This window comes from Mastomys coucha, unplaced genomic scaffold, assembly GCF_008632895.1.
Source record: "Mastomys coucha isolate ucsf_1 unplaced genomic scaffold, UCSF_Mcou_1 pScaffold1, whole genome shotgun sequence".
In the NCBI taxonomy this organism is placed as follows: Eukaryota; Metazoa; Chordata; class Mammalia; order Rodentia; family Muridae; genus Mastomys; species Mastomys coucha.
In genome coordinates this window covers 68,187,100-68,203,435 of record NW_022196891.1, presented here as the reverse complement: position 1 = coordinate 68,203,435, position 16,336 = coordinate 68,187,100, and the positions used below count along the sequence as shown (strand labels likewise).

At 46.1% G+C, this 16,336-nt stretch overlaps 1 protein-coding gene across 6 annotated transcripts in view; it reads left to right on the top strand.

The window, feature by feature from the left end:
* The first annotated feature begins 2,459 nt into the window (after positions 1-2,459).
* Positions 2,460-16,336, top strand: part of LOC116103280 (low affinity immunoglobulin gamma Fc region receptor II-like) — a 16,848-nt gene continuing 2,971 nt past the window's right edge. The window contains exons 1-6 of one of the 6 annotated variants that reach the window (XM_031389063.1): positions 2,460-2,649; positions 8,326-8,346; positions 9,768-10,022; positions 11,340-11,594; positions 12,222-12,344; positions 14,610-14,666. In XM_031389063.1, the coding sequence (XP_031244923.1) occupies positions 2,547-2,649; positions 8,326-8,346; positions 9,768-10,022; positions 11,340-11,594; positions 12,222-12,344; positions 14,610-14,666 (814 nt within the window). In that variant the 5' untranslated portion in view covers positions 2,460-2,546. Of the gene's footprint in view, positions 2,650-8,325; positions 8,347-9,764; positions 10,023-11,339; positions 11,595-12,221; positions 12,345-14,609; positions 14,751-16,336 lie in introns of all 6 variants that reach the window. The other 5 variants (XM_031389044.1, XM_031389053.1, XM_031389035.1 and 2 more) reach the window with 5 other exon arrangements.

Below are 16,336 nucleotides of genomic sequence, written 5' to 3'. Positions count from 1 at the left end.
AAATCCGCCTGTCTCTGCCTCCCAAGTGCTGGGATTAAAGGCGTGCGCCACCACCGCCCGGCTCATCTTTTTTTTTTCCAAGATGGACAAACCTTATTTTATTATTATTACTTTTAAACTTTTTAATGGTTCTTTGTGGATTTCGCACCACATACCCCAGTCTCACTCATTTCCCCATTCCCTGGTATCTACTCTCCACCCTTGTAAACCTCCCCCCACCCCAACCAAATAAAAAATAAACAAACAAAACAAAACGTAGAAAACACCTCACAGTGGAAGCTGTGGTGTGTCACCGTGTGTCTGCCCTACAATATACCCCTCTGTCCATACATTTTCACTTGCAAATGTTCACTGCAATGAGTCACTCTTGTGTCTGCAGCCTGTCTGGGCTTTGTGGTAGAGAGCAGATCTCTGGGCCTCTTTCCCCGCCACCGCCAGAACTGCGTGGCACGGTGGTCGGCAGGTCTCTGGTTGTCTCCAGGCTTTACTTTAACTTATACTGCCACCAGCACAGTCCGGAGATACTGCAGTGACCTCTTTGCCACTGACCTCAGCACAGCAGTCAATGGTCCCAGCCTGAGGCAAGTCAGGACGCTTTCTTTTCTAATGACGTATTTAAAGTACTGACGTTATCCCATCGCTCTCTTCCCATAGGTTAAAATTCAGATAAGAGCTGGCAGGGGCGGGGTTGGGAGATGAGATGGCACTTATATGTAGTAAAGCCATAGGGTAGACAGGGTGGAACTGTTGGAGGTTTCTGAAGACCACAGAGTGTAGGATGGTTTTATAATGTCATTTCCTTTACTCTTACATCTTGTTTCCTGAAAGAGCACTTGGGAAAGGGGCCTCAGAAAAGCTCCCCAAGACTGATCCCCAAACATCGCATCATCTGAGGAGGCTGACAGGAAGCAAAAACAAAACAAAACAAACAAAACAAAAACAAAAATAGCATCCATTCGTGATGCAGTCATAGTCTTTTTTATTTTCCAAAAACCTTGAGTACCGGTGACAATTTTAACCACGTGTTTGTGGGGAATAGTTACTAAAGAGTGCCTTCCTCCAAGCCTTGAGCGGGTTGAATCAGTCCTTGTCTTTGCCATAGCAGGCTAGCCCACCTAGGGTGGGGTCTTCTGACCTAGGTGAAGTCTATTGTCCTGCCACAACCCCAGTTTCCTACAAGGAACCACCACCTGCTGAGCGGCTGGGCCTGTTTTCCTGATGAGATCCTAACAAGGGGACAAGTTCCTGGCATAGTGGGGGATGGGTTCCCCTACCCCCTTTATAAGTTCAGATTCATAAGTAAACATTGGACCTTGATCAGAAACTTTGTCTTGGCCTCATTTGTCATCCCCCATTTAGCCCCAGCTTTCCTTTCAGGAACCCAGGAACCTGTGGCCGCTGGCGGTTCCACTAAAGTCTAAAGTTGCTTTTCTTTCACTACTGAGATCCGCCCCCCCCAATACCTAGTGGGTAGCAGCAGGCTGTGCTGCTAAACATCCCACGGTGCGCAGGGCAAGCCCTCAGCCTAATTCTGTGACAGCCATCCTGGGGCTACACACCTGCTATCCAAGTAAGTACCCTGGAGGCTGAGCTAGGAGGAGCTCAAGCTTGAGGCTAGCCTGGGCTACTTAGCCAGTCCCAGGCCAGCCTGGATAATAGAACAACACACCTCTTCAGAAAGTGTTTTTCTACTGAAAATATCACTACTGCAGAAGTTGAGAAGCTTTGTTTGAATGGGTAGAAATGTTGATCTTCACTTTCCAGCCCAGGGAGCCTGAAGATCTCAGAACTTCTGACGCTCACACTTGTTCTTACAGCTTGGAACCCTAGGATCTTTTGCCATGCCGTAGCGGTAAGAATGTTAAGTGTTGTGGTGGGTGGGGGACGGGGCAGGGGGCAGGGATGATCAGGATTAAGGACTAGGGAACAAACTGACGCTGCTCACTAGGTACTTACAGAGGAGTGAGTGGAGAGGAATGTATGTGAAGGATTCATGTTCTACTGCTGTTCTATCATATGTTCTAGTTTTTTGGTCTACAGTCCAACAGTGAGCTGGAGATTGTGACAACAGAGAAACCCACAGGGTGGTAGGAGGTCTCAGGTACCTTTATTCTGTTTATGGAGGAGTCCAGATCCCAGACTGGACCTCCAAAAGATTCTTACCAACCGTCTTCCATCATTTTTCTCGAGGGACACAGACTGAGGTAAATGATTTCTGAGCTGCGTTAGGGTGACCATTTCCCTCTCTGTACCAGAGGCCCAGGTCAGCTATGGCTCCAGCAGAACAAGAAGGGTGTTGCTTCTCAGTTTCTTAAAAAAAAAAAAATTCTGTGATTTGAGCTGAATCCAGTTTATTCTGCTCAGTCCTGAATCTTCTGATAGAGAACGGATGAAAGGAAAGAGGGTGGAAGGGGAGGAGCCCATGATTAAACAGACCGTTTCTTTTCACTTCCCCATTTGGACTTCAGAATTTTGTCTGTTCTCTGGGTACAATCTGCTAAGCCTGGAGAGAAGTCTGTGCCTGCAGCTGACTCACTCCAGGACTGATGGGAATCCTGCCGTTCCTACCGCTCTCCATGGAGAGCAACTGGAGTGTCCTTGTGTTCTCACGGACCTGGTGCCATATGCTACTGTGGACTGCAGTGCTAAGTAAGTCGGGACCTCTAGAAGGAAGGCAGGGGCAAGGACACCTGGGTTGGGGTTGGATGAACCAACCTGGCATAGGAGGTATGCCAGCAAAATCAGGAGTACAGTAGCAGGCTAATAGTTAGAATGTAACAACCCGGCCGGCCTTTGAAAAATCAAAGCTGGCAGGAGTTTTTGCTGTCTCTTCTTTTCCTGTCTCTTGGTATCACCCTCCCCTCGTCTGATCGAAATCTAGTGTCCTAGACTTGAGTGAGCAATTAAAAGACTAGTTTCTCTTTGAATTTGTGATTCACACAGGGACCAAGTCTTAGGCACGATGTCTAGTACCGCTTTAGACAAGGGTTGGGAGAAAAGCTCAAAGATGCTTTGGAGGGGTGGCAGTGGACATTCCCTGTGCCCGTGAAGCCACTGTCCATCAGAAGGACACCCCCACCTCACTTTATTATATAAGGAGAGGTGTAGGAAGCTCGGGGTTGTCCTGGGAACTTGGGTTCAGGGTTTCACAAACATGGGCAAGTCTGGAGTTGTCAGCTGTGGGGCCAGAGAAATCTCTCGTGCTTCCTTCATTGCATAGGCTGTGGGACTCGGTCCTGGCCCTGCTTATGAAGAAAGTCAGGGTCAGGGTCCTAGGCTGAGATGGAAGAAGACTTTCTGGTCCTGGTCTCATTTCTGGCCAGAGGACAGAAACTGATGGTGCCAGGCCATTAGTAGAGTCTTGATGATGCCCAGCAAGGGAGCTCCCTGTTACAGGAGCATCTTCTAAGCTCAGTTCCTGGAAGCATCTACCCATACCTCTGAGAAGAAGGCATACAGCTACCCACCCACCCCAAGTTACATGCTATGACTCATAGGGAAATCTGGTCAGCGCTAAAAAAATGGGGAAAAATGGAGATGTACCAAAGGAAAATGGAAGAAAATGTCATTTTTGGGAGTTTTTGTCAGGTGATTGATAGCTGTACTACACAAATAGAAAGCCACATTGCCTCTTTTGGGCTGACCTTCCTGTGTGAAAACCAAGAATGATATTTTCTTCCATTTTCCTTTGGTACACCCCCATTTTTTTTCTGGGCCTCCACACTTAGGTAGGATTTCATAACTTCATTCAATTTTATAATACCCTCTGACTGTGCCTTGATTGCTCCTGACTTCGGTCCTGAGTAGCTATAGAATCTTCCCATACAGCTATGGGGAGGCATGGTGCTTTCTGAGAGCCTTCACTGTAGGCCTGTTGTCTCCTGATAAAGCTCCAGGACTGCCCTGTTCATCATGTCCCCATTCCTTCCACAGTGAATTGTCCTTAGCCAGGCAACGTGGACACTACACTTGCCTTTTACTGCTTGTATTTCTGCTGATTCTTTTTTTTTTTTAAAGATTTATTTATTATTATATCTAAGTACACTGTAGCTGTCTGCAGACACACCAGAAGAGGATGTCAGATCTTATTACGGATGGTTGTGAGCCAACATGTGGTTGCTGGGATTTGAACTCAGGACCTTTGGAAGAGTAGTCAGTGCTCTAAACCGCTGAGCTGTCTCTCCAGCCCCTCTGCTGATTCCTAAAGATCTTTGTGCTAGGTGCTGTTCTGAATTTGGGGTCATATCCACAAACAAAACCGTTTTCCTGGCCTAAAGTACAAGATTTTCATCTTCCTTACAGGGAGCATTGGACACAAACAGAGTTCTCATTACTGTTTCTCCAATATAGAATGAAGCATGGATGATAGTTCCCCTCTTCTGCAGCTCTTCATTTTTTGATTTTGCTTTGTTTTTTCTTTTTCATATTCTATCCTCCTTGCCAGTCCTACATACTCAGGGATTTTAGCAATTACTTCTATGTCACTAGCTCCCAGGCTTATTTGTCCTTCTTCCTTTGTATACTTTAATTTCCCTGTCTGTTGACCAGACACCTATAGATTTGACAGCTTAGACACAAGTTTATATTCAAAATTCAGCATAGTATCACTGCCTTGCACATTTTCTTATCTTTGTAATATTTCTATTTACATGAGCGAAGTCACCTTTTCCTTAGTCATCCATTTTTATCAACCTTATGTCTCATTAGATGTCGTTTCCCCAGCCTTGTCTCTTAGCTTTCTCTCACGTGTGTCTTCTTTGCTTCCTATTGTCTATGCTGATGAGCAAACAAGGTCATGAGGGATTATGGGTACATTTGATGGAGTCAAAGAGTAAATAAATGAAGGGGGCCCACCCACAGTATTTGAGAAGTAAAGGCAGGAAGAACTGTAGTTCAAGGCTACATGACAAGTTTGCAGCCAGCCTGGACTACATGAGACCTTGTCTCAACAACAACAACAGCAGCAAGGAAAAGATAAAGGGATTTGCAATGAGGTGATGATAATGATGAATGTGATGTGTGTATGTGAGTGTGTGTATGCGCACCTACTCATGTGTGCGCATGGGAAGGTAAATGTGGACTTACAGGTAGACAGCGATGATGAAGTGTTGGTCGAATGATCATGGAGGCTGAACTTGGGCAAGAGAAGAGGGCTGGAGGGGGATTGTGACTGAAGCCTTAGCTATTTCATTTTGTGGCTTTAGAAGTTGGTGTGGTTTGGAGCGATGATGACAAGGCCTTGAGGTATAGCATGGGGCTGTGTGGCTAAACTGTATGAGAGAAGGTTCACTAAAGACGAGGAAGTCAGGGGATGATGCAGCCAGATGTTGCACAGGCCATTGGCATGGTGTTCTAGATCACTGGTAACCATCTTTTTCTTACTAATCTCTGGGACTTCCTCTGTCCCAATTAGTCTGACACAGCACTTTCAGCTCCAAAATGAACCTTTCATTGTTTTCTGAACTAAACAGAAAACTTTGGAAATTCGCCTAGGATCACTTAAAAGGTACCCACATGGTATGTTTGGAACATCATAGATACTTTATCTGGATTGTAACCAATCCTTACGACAAATATGGCATGGGTATTGCTGCCCTTATCTCCATTTATAAGGCAGGGAATCAAAGTAGAGAAAAGTAAAGTTACCTCTACAAGGTCATGGTACATCAGTCATATTACTTACTTTTCTCATTACTTTGTCAAAAACACAAGGCAAAAGCAACTTAAGAAAGGGTTTATTTGGGGGCTGGTGAGATAGCTCAGCAATTAAGAGCACTGACTGCTCTTCCAAAGGTCATTAGTTCAAATCCCAGGAACCACATGGTGGATTACAACCCTCTGTAATAAGAAACACATAAGAAAATTATGGCCTGGAGTGAGTGGGGCTAGAGCAAGAGGGAGGATAGTGAAGGGTGAGAAAAAAAGAAAAAAGGTTTATTTTGACATATCTTTCAAGGCCATTGTGGTGGGAAGGCACAGTGGCACCTTGGCTGGCCACCTCACACCCATAGTCAGGAAACAGAGCTGGATGTCAGTACGTAGGTGGCTTCCTTTTCTTCTCTTGTTTATTCGAGCTAGGACCCCAGCCCATTGGATGGAGACATTCATATTTGGGGTGGGTCTTAGCACTGTAGCTAAACTTTCCCAGAAACACCTTTGAAGACACAATGAAAGATGTTTCCATGGTGATTCTAAACCGAGTCAAGCTGATAACGTAGACTACCCATCACAGTGGTAAAGTCAATGTGAATTCTGTGTGTGTTCTCACTTCCTGACATTCCGCTTGGCATTGACGATCCTCCAGAGTGTGGCAGCCACCTCCGTTTTCGGCTGTGTTCCTCTTTATCGAGGGTGTTTGGGTTTTTAAAAAACATTTATTTATTTATTTATTATATGTGAGTACATTGTAGCTGTCTTCCAACACACCAGAAGAGGGCATTAGATCTCATTATGGATGGTTGTGAGCCACCATGTTGTTGCTGGGATTTGAACTTGGGACCCTTGGAAGAGCAGTCAGTGCTCTTCTTAGCCGCTGAGCATCTCTCCAGCCCTTTTTGTTTTTTTTTTGTTTTGTTTTGTTTTTCCAGACAGGGTTTCTCTGTGTATCCCTGGCTGTCCTGGAACTCACTCTGTAGACCAGGCTGTCCTCGAACTCAGAAATCTGCCTGCCTCTGCCTCCCAAGTGCTTAAACCAAGCCACGTCCAGTGCCCCAGAATCTCTCCCTCTGTTGAACTTCCTTGTATTTGCCCACTATCTTCCAATGGCATTGAGAATGTCTCTTTAATAAGATGTAGTGGCACAGGACTAGGGGTACAGAGTGGGGTAGATCTTGGGGAGTAGAAGGCTAGCCTGCTCTACAAAATGAGTTCTAGGCCAAGTCAGGGTTATGTAATGATACCATGCCAAAACCAAAAGTCTTTTTAAGATTACATTTGCACACATGTGCATTCTTATTATCAGACTGTTGGCTTCAGTGGGGATCAGAGACTTAATTCTTTTCTTTTAGGTGTGCTCAGCAAGGCACAAGGCGGTCAATGCAGTTTCTAGGAATACAATGGATGGAATAGCAGGGATTTAAGTGTACATACTGAGATGTGGTGGTGTGGGGATCAGAATCCAGTTTTCTAGACTGCCAGAAGGATGCACTTTCACGAACTGCTCTGTCCTCTTATCCCTGAAAGTATTCAGGCTTGGAAGGCTCTTGCCTTTTTCAGCTCTTGTGCGATTGTAAAAATCCCATCATGGGCAGGTGCATAAATGCACATGCACACACATTGGGCTCTCATTTATCTCAGGACCAGCTTTACTGTTGTACCCAATGGTGGTGCCACATCCTTGTATTTAGCATTCCTGCCCCATGTCTCTTTTCCTCACCATGTGTCATTCCAACGGCTCCTACAGGAAGTCACAGATCCTGTGTACTTTTCTTTTAATTTGATTTTAATTTTTGTGAATGACTAGTTTTCCTATATATATGTCTGTGCACCGCATGCGTGCCTGGTGCCTGAGGAGTCCAGAAGAGGATGTCAGATCCCCTGGAACTGGAATTAAGAGATGATCATGAGCCACCATGTGGGTGCTGGAAATCAAACCCAAGTCCTCTGGAAGAGCAACCTATGGCCTTAAATGCTGGGCCATCTGTGTAGCCCCATGGTGTCCTTCCGTAATTTCTTTTTCTTATCAAATATGCTTAGAAGCACAAACTGGAAGACCTAAGTCTTAAGCAATGAGGATGTGAAATAAATCACAAGAAAAGTCAGTTGTAGGATAAGGCACAAATGCTCAAATGACAATAGAAAACAGACTAAGCTATTAGATCTTGTATTGCTTAGTGAAAAATCAGGCTGGAGAACGCTCTTCTAGTGTGGTCTCTTTGCTGCTTGTCTGCATGTAAACATTACACACACATGTGTGTATATGTATACACGTGGAGAGATTTTAAGGACGTATATACCAAGCTATAATATTTTTTGTCATGAGTATTTTCTGTTTTTCAACAAAGATTGTGGGTTATCTACATGATCTGTAGTCCCTCCTCAGGAAAGAAAAGCCCTACTCCCAGAATGGACCTTGGCAAATTCTGATGTACTAAACCACCAATCCTATGTAAACTTCTTAGCAGTCAAAGGTGTTCAGCCCTTGAAAGTGTCACAAAACACACGTTGAGGGGGAAGGAGCTTAATTATTTCTGAAAATGTGCTCCATCAAGGAGGTCCCGGGGAAGGGCCGTGCCACAAAGGTTAGGCTGTGGGGATGAGTTGGGGCTCTGGGTCTGAGCAGGCATGTCTCAGTGCAGAAGTTGACGCATGCTTCCTTTCTTACAGATCTTGTTGCTGGGACTCATGGTAAGTCGTCTTTTTATATCTCCTCACTCTCCTCTGGGACCCCGTCTTCCCTCAGTGGTCTGTCTGTCTGGAGCTGCTCTGAATGTATCAGCAACCAAGCCGAGTATCAGGTCAGGACCAGGAAAGGACCGTTGTTCCCAGAAGATGCCCTGCCCCTCTCCTTCTCTCTGTCCGGGGAGGAAGTTGGTCAGAAGCCATAGCTAGCTAATATATATATCAACTCTTCTAGTCCCGTTATAGTGAGATGTGGCCGGTTATCACAAACTGTCCTTGTTCTCAACTGCCTTTCACTCTCCTAGTAAAATTGTGAGCTTTTTAAAAGTTGATCTTAAAGAAGCAAAGAGTGCCGCGTGGTGGTGGCGCACGCCTTTAATCCCAGCACTTGGGAGGTGGAGGCGGGCAGATTTCTGAGTTTGAGGCCAGTCTGGTCTACAGAGTGAGTTCCAGGACAGCCAGGGCTACACAGAGAAACCCTGTTAAAAAAAAAAAAAGCAGAGAGTGAATGACCAGAGCCTGGGAAGGTGGAAGAGAGGTAAAGATGAAGAGAAAGCGGTAAATGGGCATAGGGGTGGAGTTAGCTATGAGGAGTAAGTTCTAATGTGCTGCAGCAAGAAGGGTGTCTTAAGTAGGGTTTCTATTTCTGTGGAGACACAGAACACATGATCACAGCAACATTTCATTGGGGAGTTGCTTACAGTTCAGAGGTTCAAGTCCATTATCATCATGGCAGGGAGCACGGCAGCATGCAGGCAGGCATGGTGCTGAAGAGGGAGCTGAGAGTTCTACATCTGGATCAGCAGGCAGCAGGAAGAGAGAGTGACACTGGGCCAGGGTTGAGCATCTGAAACCTCCAAGCCCAACCCAGTGACCCACTTCCTTCAAAAGGCCGCACCTACTCCAACAAGGCCGCACCTCTTAATAGCGCCACTCCCTATGAGTCTACTGGGGCCATTTTTATTCAAACCATCACAAGGGCCTTTTCCCACGATTGGGGTTCCTTCCTTTTGGATGACTCTAATTTTTATGTCAAGTTGATATAAGACTAGCCATCAGGAGACAGAGCTCCATGCCCTGTTCTCCTGATGTAGAGATCCATCTGCATGCAAGGGGTGGAGGCAAGTGAGGGGAGGGAAGGAGAAGAGAAACATAAATATATCTTGATGAGAGATATTTTTGGGGTGTCTCCTTTGCCCCCTCCCATCTTCTCTCTTGCTTTACCCTGCTGAGGATCAATTACATTCTGTGAGTTCCCTGGGGCTCATAGGAAGGAATACGTAGAATTCAATGGAAAAAGCTTCCTGGGCCTGGTCCCACCCTTGGTGCCCTCAGTAGGAATAGAATGCTAATGCCTTTTTCAGCTGAAACTTAGGCTCTTGGGGCTTCCTTGCCTGATGCTGCCTGTTCTCTCCAAAATTCAGCAGATCTTCCGAAGGCTGTGGTGAAACTCGAGCCTCCATGGATCCAGGTGCTCAGGGAAGACATGGTGACACTGATGTGCGAAGGGACCCACAACCCTGGGAATTCTTCTACCCAGTGGTTCCACAACAGGAGGTCCATCTCGAGCCAGGTCCAAGCCAACTACACGTTTAAGGCCACAGCCAACGACAGTGGAGAATATCGGTGCCAAATGGCGCAGACCGGCCTCAGTGACCCTGTACATCTGGGAGTGATTTCTGGTTAGAAAAGGCTGGCCCCCGGGGGAGGAGCTGGGATACCAAGAAGTTGGGGGTGGAGTAGGGTGGATCTGCTAACTGCAAAGTTTGCAGGGAAAGGGGTGGGCTGGTTTCTGGGAAGCATCAGAGGGAGCTGCTTAAAGGAGTTTTTGTCCATTTGTTTCCCCTTTCGCCAGCCCTTGTGCTTAGCGTGCAAGGGGAGGGCGTTCGAATTCCTGAGAAATTGTGTGAACGGTTGTTTGTTGTGGTAGTCCTGGTTGAGCAAGAGAGTTCAAGGACACAGGCAGCTGAATGTGACAGAAAAAGGAAGTCCCTATTTCATAGAAACCCTTCTATTTCATGATACCCAGAAAAATGCCAAAACTCTGCAACTGAATCCTAAGCCCAGGGAAGAAGTGTGTATCCAAGTCTGACCGATGCATTTCACTTTGAGTTCAGCATTCTCATCTGCTCAGTTGAGGGTGCTGAGGCCTCTCCCCTGGAGGTTCTGGGGAGCATGGACATTTTCCTTAACTCTTGCCCTCGCAGTTCCGGCAGGTCTTTGACTTTCTTTTTCTTCCATCAGCCTGTGGGCACTCGACTTGAAAAGCTGTGTCTCGTCCATCTTCATTTTTGCAGTTATCCAAAACAGGACGGGGCTTATTGAATCTTTGCTGAGCAGATCAATAATTTTTACAAGGCTGCTGGCAAAAATGTAGGTTTCCCCTCCAGAAGAATTACCCGGTGACCACATTAGCAACAGCTACGGCTGGTGCTCTTTACTTAGTTCCCTCCTGTCACCTGATCCTGGATTTCCTCAATTATATACCCTAAGCTAATGATTTACCCCACACCCTGCTGGACTGTAGTTCCACATTTATTATTATTCATTAGAAAAACCCACATTTTGGGGGGGTTCAAGCTGTTCTATCATCCCACAAACAGAAGACTCTGTTGTATGTGCTTCATACTTGTCTCCTCAGGCAGACTGCACTCCTTCATCTTTCCTGCCAAGAAGGGGGGCATTACATCCCCATCTCTTGTGTTCGTCCTTCTCTCAGGAGAGGCAGGGGAACACGCATGTATCTTGGATACCTGTTGTTCACCATGAACTCCTGTAGCCGCAAAATCTGAATGTGCCCATTTTCACAGATGAAGAAAGTGAGGCCCAGAAGCCTTAACTCTCTTGCCTAAGATCGAAGAGCTCCCAAATGAGTGGAGCTAGAATCAGAGATCAAGACTGCCTGACATCACACTAAAGTTCTCTCCCTTAGTATACCATACCCCCCTAGGAAGAGTGACTTTACCCTCCGAATGCTATGGTCCTTTTGTGTCTTTCAGACTGGCTGCTGCTCCAGACTCCTCAGCTGGTGTTTCTGGAAGGGGAAAACATCATGTTAAGGTGCCATAGCTGGAGGAACAAACACCTGAGCAGGATCTCATTCTTCCAGAATGGAAGATCTGTGAGGTTTCATCATCAGAGTACTAATTTCTCGATCCCAAAAGCCAACCACAGTCACAGTGGGGACTACTACTGCAAAGGAAATCTAGGAAAGATGTCATACTCCTCCAAGCTTGTCACTATCACTGTCCAAGGTATGTGGACCCTGTCAAGACATTGGAAAAGGAGAATAGGGGATAAACAAAAGGCTAAAGTTATGCAGCTCCACATGGAGATCTAGGAGTGCCACAGTAGCAAAGCTGGGCTTTGAGGCCAAGGCGAGAGCTATTGAGGGCCTTGCCAAGTGATGCCAAGTGGGCCCAGCCCAGAATTCCTCACTTGCAGGTGGTGGGTGCCAAGACTATTGGGCAGCAGAGCCTTGTTATTAGTACATAGGTTCTTTAAGCTCCTAGACATTCCTAAGAGCTGAAGTTTAACTCCTCGTCTCTCATGTAACAGCCGTTCACTCTTGAAGGCAGACCGTGTTCTAGGTAGTGGTGGTACCACCATCTCTGGGAGGCCTCAGATCCACCCTCCCCACCACCTCTGAGGGTTGTCCCTTCTGCTTCTACACTGTTACCAGTGTGCCTTCACTAGTTTGGTGGAAACACTTGGTTTGTGGGGGGGCACAAGTCTGTCCATTAAACCTATGCTTATGAGGTTTCGGGGAAATGTATTACACCTATGAGTGAGCAGACACAGCGACTGGGGATTGATTCATTGGAGGAGGGATGGATTCACAGAGAGTACTTAATACCTGTCCTCATATCTGTCTTCTCCAGGGCCCAAGTCCAGCAGGTCTTTGCCGGTATTGACAATTGTAGCTGCTGTCACTGGAATTGTTGTAGCAGCCATTGTTATTATCCTAGTATCCTTGATCTATCTCAAGAAAAAGCAGGTTCCAGGTTGGTGGCACTCTTTGGTCCCTCTTATTATCACTTCCTCCTTGGCTCATTTGCTTTTGACATTGTCCCACGCTGTTCATTCAGCTACTTATACATTCATCTGTTAAGCAAGACTTGAACAAACTTGGTGATGTGCCATGAACTGTGCTAGACGCTGTAGGCGTTGGGTTCCATTTCTGACCCCAGCTAGCTCCCAGCATTGTGGGAAATACCAGGTGCACCAGTGGATACTTATAAGAAGGGGGCTAGAGCAAGGAAAGGCTACAGACGTAATTGTGACCTGGAGGTCAGAACACATTCCTGTCATCCCAGGACAGTAAAGCAGAAGAACTAAAGCCTGAAGCCAGGGTCAGTGAGATGCTCCAGCCAGTGCAGATGCTTGCAGTTCAAGCCCCATGATCTTAGTTCAATCTCTGGTATCCAAGTCAAGGTGGAGAGAGAAAGAACTGATCCTACAGAGGTGTCCTCTAACCTTCATAGATGGGCTATAGTGTGTACTGCACCCCCACAACAATAAAGACCTTTAAAAAAAAAGTATTTTTTTTTCAAAGAGTCTGATGCTAGCTTGGACTGTAGGATAAATTTGAAGCCAGCTTGTGCTACACAGCAAGACTCAATCTAAAATATAAAAAAGGGAGACGATTCTATAACCTCATGTGTTTGTCAGCTTTCTGCCAGTATAATGAAGTACTTCAGATAATCCACATATGAAGAAAAAAATGCTGCTATGCATTGTAAATATATATAAGTTTAGCATTCAGGAGGCCAAGAAGAATCACAGGTTCAAGTTTCTATCTTAAAATATATAAGTAAATAAGTAAGTGGACAGAAAGGTTTATTTGAGCGTTGTTTTGTAGACTGTCTGTACTCTCTTGGCCCTATTGCTTTGGGCCTAACCAAGCTGTAATATTACATGTACACAACAGGATAAAACTCTTACTTAAGGCCAGTGAAAAGAGGTAAAAGAAGAGACTGGGGATCCCACCATCATCCTCTTCAAGACCATGTCCCTGATGACCTAAAGACTTCCCACTAGACCTAAAACACTGAAGTGTTGGTTTCCTCCCAGTTATTCCACCTTGACCAAGCACTTAACGGACATCTCATATCTAAACCGTGGCAAGGCAACCTGGCTGGAACAGTTAGGGAAGGTTTCATTGGGGAGCCAGTGTGGTGTTGTGACTGACGTACACACAGGAGGACCAGATTGCTAGGGTTCAAATCTCAACCGCTTACCAGCTCTATAATGATGAGTCAATTACTCAACCTTTGGGCCTCAGTTTACTGGTCTGGAAAATGAAGAAGACTATGGGACCCACCTTACAGGAGTATTAGGACAATGAATGAGGCCAAAGCCTTTGTACCAGAGCCTCGCAGATGGCAAAGAACACATACATTGGGGTTGGAGAGATGCCTCAGCTGTTAAGAAGATTGATAGTTCTTTCAGAGGAACCAGGTTCAATTCTCAGTACTCACACGGCAGGTCATAACTGTCTATAACTCTGACTCTAAGGGACCCAACACCCTTGCACAGACATACATGCAGGAAAAAAACCAGATACCCATAAAATGAGAATACATCATTTAAAAAAGTACATAAGTATAAGCTGTTGCCACTGCGGAGAAAGGTGATGTCTCTGGGGTAGGCATGAGCTAGGCAAAGTAGAAGAGAATTCTAGGAACTATGCCAAGGTGTGGAAATGAGGAATGTTGTAGGCAAGTCAATGGAAACCACTGAGAAAGAGAAAGTAATACTACTAACTAATACTTAATGCCTCCAAACACACTCTGCATTGTTGAGTTATGGATGATAAGTATATATTGAGATATGCAAAGAGAAAGATTACGCTGTTTTCTTTGAGACAGGGTCTCACTTTGTAGCCCTAACTGGTCTGGAATTCACTGTAGAGGCCAGGCTGTCCACAAACTCAGAGGTCTTCTTGCCTTTGTCTCCTGAGTGCTGGGATTAAAGGTGTGCTCCATCATGCCCAGCCAAAAGATCATACCTTTAAAAGGCTGGATGAACCCAGGAAAGATGCAGTGGAGTGTTTTATGTCACACACCCCCCGGTGTCCTCTTGGGTTAGTCACTATGGGCTGAAGATGTTCCTGGGGGGCAGGGGAGCTGGGAATTGGGGAAGAGAGGTGTTGCCAGTGTGAGGGAAAGGTCTCTGTTGCTTTTAACTCTGTTCTGACCCTGGTCCTTGATCCTGATGTCTCAGGGCTCACCCCATAATCCTACTAACTTCCTACCTGCCCCTCCTAGCTCTCCCAGGAAACCCTGATCACAGGGAAATGGGAGAAACCTTTCCCGAGGAACTAGGTGAGTACAGAATGCCCTCTGGGGGCTCAGTGCCTGTCATCCCAGGGCCTCCACATGGACTGGAGCCAGCAAGCAGCAGCTCGTGTGAGTTCAGTGGGAGCTGGAGCCATGGGAGAAGGCTGGGACTCACATCTCTTGGTCAGTTCTGAGTCTAACTCTTGGACCTAAGGAGGATCTCACTAGAGATAAGAAGAGGAACGTTGACCCCAGAAAGAAAGAGGGTGGGCTGTGACTAAACTGTAGTAAAACGAGGAATCTGGATACATTTCCAGAACAGGACTGCAAGGGCATCTGCGTCTTTTGGGGGAGATGCGGCAGCGCTCCAAAGGACAGGGTTAGCAGTTGTATGACAAGAGGTCAATAGGATTAACTGGGGAAGGGGGGTGTCTCTAAGACAAAAAGATGTCGGAAGTAACCCTGGAGATCTTTTCAAGAAGCTGTTCCTGTGTAGAGGTAGTGGTAGGCATAGAACAGCTCAACTTTTAGTAGCATATTGAGAGGAGATTTGAGTTGAGGAAATTCTAGAGGGTTAGAGCTATTCATAGGATACACTTTGTGGGCACACTGAGGCTCTAATGCCCACGCATGATGGTGTATCAAACATTGGCCTGATCCTTCCACCATGATGCAAATGGAATCTGGAGTAGATCATTCCCCATGGCAGGGAAGGACGACGTGGGTGGATGAGTGGTTTAGATGACCTCTGAACCCTCTGAGATTGGAAAGCCAGTGGCCTTTCCACCCCGATGCAGGAGGAAGGATGCAGGAAGTGGGAGTTGCCTACAGTGAGTTGCCTCACTGTAGTTAAAGACAGAACATAAAGGCGAGTCGAGTTCTCTAAAGGCTTCCAGGACAGCTGAAATAGGCAGGAGGAAGGGTTCCATGTAGATGCCACGTCAGAGGGCTGGAGTGTGACTCAGAGCTGAGCCAACAGATAAGAGAGCTTGAGCGAAAGAGCATTCACTAGCTTGGCTTTGAGCAAGGTCTGCGTTCCTCAGCCAGGCTGTGTGGATCCCTGTCTAGGATTGAACTAGGTCTACAAAAACCAAAACGTCTAAGCACAACTGGACTCACTTTCTTGTCTGGCTCTGTCTACTCTGGTATACACCTATTTCACAAAGCATTTATGCAGCCTGGCACCGCAGCTGGGGATTTCCCCTAAAGGCATAGTTAGCTGCTGGGACTGCTAAGAAGTATATAAGGGGGTGGGGATTCTGAATGTGTTGTGGGACAGAATTTGGAACATGGCAAATAGGGCTCTTCAGGTTTGGGGAGCGAGTGAAGAGACTGGAGCCATCATCTCAACCTCTTCCTCCTCTTCCCAAAATGAAGGCTTATAGATACTAGGGTTGCTTTTCCTACTGGCAAAGGGAACTTTGGGCAAAAATATAAGAGAATGTGGTGTTTGGGATATCAGAGAAATGTCTTTTTCTTCTCTCTCTTTCCCATCTTCCCTCTCTCTTCCCCTCCCTTTCTCTCTTCTCTCTTTCTTTCTCCCTCTCCACTCTTTTTCTTTTTTTAAAAAAATATTTATTTATTTTATGTACATGAGTACACACCAGAAGAGGACATCGACCCCTATTGCAGATGGTTTAGCCATTGTGTGGTTGCTGGGAATTGAACTCAGGACCTCTGGAAGAGCAGCCAGTGCTCTTAACTACTGAGCCATC